This window comes from Furipterus horrens, unplaced genomic scaffold (assembly GCF_987537825.1).
Source record: "Furipterus horrens unplaced genomic scaffold, mFurHor1.1.pri manual_scaffold_13, whole genome shotgun sequence".
NCBI classification, from domain to species: Eukaryota; Metazoa; Chordata; class Mammalia; order Chiroptera; family Furipteridae; genus Furipterus; species Furipterus horrens.
Genome location: NW_028327183.1, coordinates 51,003,848 through 51,008,832, shown reverse-complemented (window position 1 = coordinate 51,008,832; position 4,985 = coordinate 51,003,848). Strand labels below are relative to the sequence as shown.

Genomic DNA, 4,985 nt, shown 5'->3' with positions numbered 1-4,985 from the left:
ACTGGAAAGTTTTAAGGTACGTATGTTGTGCGTATCGTATTTCTCTTGGACTTGCTGATCTAAAGGGTGGGGAGCACGTTGCAGTTTGGGGAGTGTTTAGGGGAGGAGAGATGGAGTCAGTGACCCCAGAGAGACAGTGAGGGCCCAACTGGAAAGGAACAAATGGAGAAAAGCTTTGCTACAAGGGAAATGGGACACGACTTGGTCAATTACTCGCTATGGGGGACGGAGGAGAAGACAGTTCTCAGATCTGAGAGACTGTGCTGGGAATCTGGGGAAGGACCAAGTTTGAGGGTGGAGATGAGGAACTCAGGTTTTCACCACAGGGACACTGGATGGAACTCTGCCCATGACACTCACCTGGGAGATGTCTTCCTGGCTCTCTGCCTTCTCTGCCCATTCCTTCCTGTAGGTCCTCCCTCTGAGGAGAGAGACGGGGCCTTTCAGCCCAGCTGGCTGGCAGCTGGGAGCCGGGAAGGCCTTACTGGGGCAGGGCAGGGGGGCTGCTGTCTGGCTGCGGGGGCTGTGACGGGAACATACGTCCCTCCTCGCAGAGAGCGGGAACCAGATGTTGGGAACACACTCAACACCTGGTCAAGAGGTCAGGAAGTTAACTTCCTGATGCCGCCTCACCTTGTCCTTTTCCTGGGTTTATCACGTGTCAGGGCTCTGCTCTTTCAATTTGTGAGATTCTTTGGGTTCCCGCCCACACACACCACCGCCACCTCCTGAGCCTTCGCCCAGACGGGGACTGCCCCTCACTCACATGATGAAGCCGAGTGCGAGGCAGACAGCGAGCAGGGCTGTGACACAAGCTCCCCTGATGACCCCCGGAATCACGCTTGTCATGTCTCCTGGTCTCCCTGCAGACATGAGACACCCTGGGGTGAGGTCCTGTTTCCTTAGGCAGGCTCCTGAGCACCCCACCTTCTGGGATCCATGCCGACAAGTGTGCCCATTCCATCCAGGACGCCTCTGCCCCCCACCCCTTCATATGATTGCAGCCTCCAGGGCCCCAGCCCCCTCCCCAGCCAAATGGCTCAGGGGCCTGGACTCCATTCTGCCTTTGCCCCAAGTCAGGCCTCTGTCTCTCCCACTCCGTGTCTTCTAGGACCCAGGCGTGTGCACCCCCTTCCCTGGGCACTGACCCTCACGGCCCCTGACCTGGCAGCCACAGGACAGTCACTGTTCGTTCCCCGTGGGCATTCTGGGCCTCACATGCGAGCCTGAGGCTGGAGCTAAGGTCCCCGCTGAGGCTCAGGGAGCTGTGGGCCCAGGGCCCCGCTGAATGGAAGGCGACCGTGTGGGCGTGGGAGGCGTCGCTGTGGTTTCCCTCCAGCAGCCGATCCCCCAGCCGCCAGCGCAGCGAGGGGCCCTGCTCGGCTTGGAAGGAGCAGTTGCAGCGCAGACTCTTGCCCTCCCAGGAGCAGGCGGGTCCCAGCAGCTGTGGGGGGTCTGCGGGGAGAAACAGGGGAGGAATCGGAGGAGCCTCCCTCCTCCCCAGGACCCGAGGGTCCTGCCCCAGGTGTGTTCCAACTCACCTTTCACCAGGAGGGTCAGGGAGGCTTCCAGAGAGGCCCCCTGATTCTGCTGAGCTCGGCAGACGTATTTCCCATGGTCCCCCAGTTCCACCCGCGGCAGCTGCAGGACCCCGGGCTCCGAGGGGCTCAGGTCCAGGCTACCCCGGGTCCACCTTACTCTGCTGGGGGGGTTGCTGTCGGCCTTACACACAAGACGCAGCCCCTGGCCCTCCTGGGCTCGGAGAGATGAGCCGTTGCGCAGAAGTTCAGGTCCTGGCAAGACAGACAGAGTGAGGCCCCGGCTCCGAGGTGCCCCTGCTCCCCGTCTGTACGTCTGTCCCTCTGCAGCTCTAGCTCTCCCTGCACCGCCCAGGCTCTCTGCCTGTCAGCCTCTCTCTCTTGGTCTACAGGAGTCTGTCTCTCTCTCCTCCCCTCCCCTCTTCTTACATTTTGTAGAACAGTTTCTTCTCTTCCATAATCTGATGGGCATATTCTGTGTGGGCTCAGACCGAAAGGGACGGGGGTGGGAGCAGACACTACGGCCTCTCCAGGAGGCGTCCCAGCATTTGTCTGAACTCACTGGTCTCTATGCCTCCTGCCTTGGCCAACACTGCCCGTGCGGATCCCGGAGTTTTCTGTTCAAGCCTTGCCATCTTCGCCTGTCCAGAATGATTCCCTAAAAGCTCTCTAATTAAGCTGTGACCGAGAGCTCACAGTCTCATGGACGAGACACCCCAAAGCAGGTGCTCACAGAGCCAGAAGACATGGTTTGTGACGGGGTGTTCGTTGGGTTGAGGGAGCCCTGAGGACAGGACTCCAGTGAGACTGTCAGGGCAGGGAGGGCTTCCTGGAGGAGGAGAGGCTTAAGCAGAACATGAGAACGGGGTGGGGGAGGAGCTGGCCAGGGGATGGTGCTGGCATGGAGGGACCTTGTGGGAGGAAGGGACAGAGAGCAGCTACAGCAGGGGTGTGGTCCGGCCTGGCTGGCTCCATGGGAAGCAAGCAGTCCTGTGAGGCCAGAGCGAGTGGCCATTTTTTGGGGGGCGGGGGTGGGTGGGAGGTGCTGTTTACATGAGCCTACTACCAGACTAAATCAAGGGAGATTTTAAAAGTAATATTACACATTGGCAGTTATAATATTGTAATACCTGTGGATGGTGCCAGGTGAAGGCCAGACTTATCGAGGGAATTTCATTGTAAGTTCTATAAATGTCTACCCCCTATGATGTACCCCTGAAACTAATCAAGTATTGGATGTCACGTGGTTTCCCCTGGGAGGGTCGGGATGGGGGAGGCCAGTTTGTAAGCTGAGGAGTAAGACCTCTCAGCTGGCCTCAGTCTGTCTCCGAGCTGAGCCCTGAAACCCCAGCTCTGCTCTGAAGGACACAGGGAGACAGACCCCACCTCTTCCACCTCCCGGGCCGGAGAGGTTGCACCCTACCTCTGTCTTCTCTGGACACGCTGATGGTCAGTTTCTGGAGTGCATCTGCACAGGCGGACATAATTGTCAGCAGCAGAAAGTTGGGTGTTGACCTGTTCCACCCAGAAACTTAAACACAGGAAGGGGGTGAAACCAAGTGTCCTCTTGCCTTCCTCCCCAGCTCCAGCTTGCAGGGCCCAGCACCCACTATCCCAGGCCCTATGCCCCCAACTCCCACCGCCCAAGGGACCCGGTGTCCTGACCGGGCACTCACAGGACACGTTGAGCTGGATGGTCTTCTCCACGATCCCAGCATCTCGCAAGGTCACTCGACAGGTGAGGTTGGTGCCGTGGTGCTGTGGCCCTGGGGTGAAGGTGACCGTGGAGGAGTTGGGGGTCCTGGGACCCAGTGAGCTGTATGTGACCCCAATCCAGGAGAAGATGGGTGGTGCCTCTCTCTCACAGGCCCATGACATTGTACAGGTAATGTTCTTGGGGTGGCCAGTTTCTAGAGTCCCCTTGATGTGGATGTCAGGTGTCAGTGCCAGAGCTGCAGAGGATAGAGACAGAGACCCAGACCTTGGTGGAAGGAAGTCCCTGAGTCACCCCTAACTGCAGCCTCTGTGCCAAGCCAGCCCCAAGGTTCAGTCCCCATTGGTCCCCCTGAGTCCTTCCCAGAATGAGAAGAAGGAGGTTCCTTTCCAGCCCGGGAGCCCTCAGGACCCGTCATGCATCCTCTCCTTGGCCCCATTCCTTACCTGTCACATGTAGAGAGAGCTGGTTCTGTAGGTAATTATATCTCACAGAGGACCCTCGCTCTATCTTAAAGAAGTATCTCCCCGTGTCCTTTTTCTGTGCGTCTCTGATGAACAGGGAGCAGTCGAAGGTTGTGGGGCTCCCAACGAGATGGAATCGATGCTGGGTCTCCTTCTCCACTTCATGATCAGGGTTGTTTGTGGCCACTGGAGCATCGTGGTTCATCCGGGCCCCTTCCCGGAACCAGTAGCCATGAGCTGGGGTAGAGTCGGTCCAGTTGACCTGGGGGTAGGACACAGTGCAGGGCACGGAGACACAGTGGCCCTCCTGCACCATCACGGACTCCGGCACTTGCAGCTGGAATCCGTCATCCTGGGCCAGGGACCCTGCGGGAAAAGGTGAGTCAGCCGCAGCTGCCACCCCAGCCCACAGGCTCTCCCCCCTGCCACTCACCTGCCCACAGCAGGGCCAGCAGCAGCCGCAGCATCTTTGGGGTACGTGTCGGTGACCTCGGTGTCACAGGACTGAGATGAAGCCCAACAGGAAGCCAGAGTCAAGTGAGGTAGATGATGATCACGGAGGAGGAAGTGGGCGGCCATGTGGTAGAGCTGGCCTGGCCCTTTGAGAACAAGCGCTTCTGCTTTCCAGATGGGGTCCAGGCGAGGGCCCCCCGCACTTGGGAGGACCCGACACCCCCTCCTGGCTCCCTGCCCTGCCTTGTCCCTCGGGCACTACTGCCCGCACAGGAAAGCAAGCACTGCCTGGCCAGTCACAGCTTCTATATGGTGCAGAGGATCATTCCCTCGAGTGTGGGACTCAGGAGGGGCTGCTGGGGGACCGGCAAGGCAGCAAATATGACGTAGGTCCTCCAGGTGGACAGGTGGGGATGAACGAATGAATGAACCCACAGCGCAGTCAGAGCACCGACTCCCTCAGGCGTGTGGGGTCCAAGGGGAGACTGTGGCAGGCTTTGTCCCTGTCCCTGAGAATGTCCCTAACGCTGTTGGAGGAGGCAGAGGGGCCCAGGCCATTCCAGCTGGCTGTGGTCCAGGGTGTGAGGGTGGGAGCACAGGCAGGAGCTTATAGGAAACCTGGCTGCTCTGGGCAGGAGACGGTGAGTTCCCAGGTACAAATGGCCAGAGCAGGAGGGACCAGGAGTCCGAGGGGGTCACCAGCATGTGACCCCACAGGGGGTCCTGGGCTTCCTTCCCTGATCGAAGCCCCCCGGCCCAGGCATCGCTGGTGTTGATTCAGAGCAAGACATTAGGAGGAGGTCCAGCTTTGGAGTC

At 59.3% G+C, this 4,985-nt stretch overlaps 1 protein-coding gene across 1 annotated transcript; it reads right to left on the bottom strand.

Annotated features, from left to right (window-relative positions):
- Nucleotides 1-762: 762 nt before the first annotated feature.
- LOC149995188 (sialic acid-binding Ig-like lectin 5) lies at nucleotides 763-4,210 on the bottom strand. The gene is made up of 7 exons (XM_090259142.1): nucleotides 4,150-4,210; nucleotides 3,699-4,082; nucleotides 3,215-3,490; nucleotides 2,962-3,006; nucleotides 1,542-1,793; nucleotides 1,165-1,455; nucleotides 763-863 (listed from the first exon to the last, which is right to left on the bottom strand). The coding sequence occupies exons 1-7, from the start codon at nucleotides 4,181-4,183 to the stop codon at nucleotides 763-765; spliced, it is 1,383 nt and encodes a 460-aa protein (XP_090115268.1). The 5' UTR covers nucleotides 4,184-4,210.
- Between the last annotated feature and the right edge of the window lie 775 nt (nucleotides 4,211-4,985).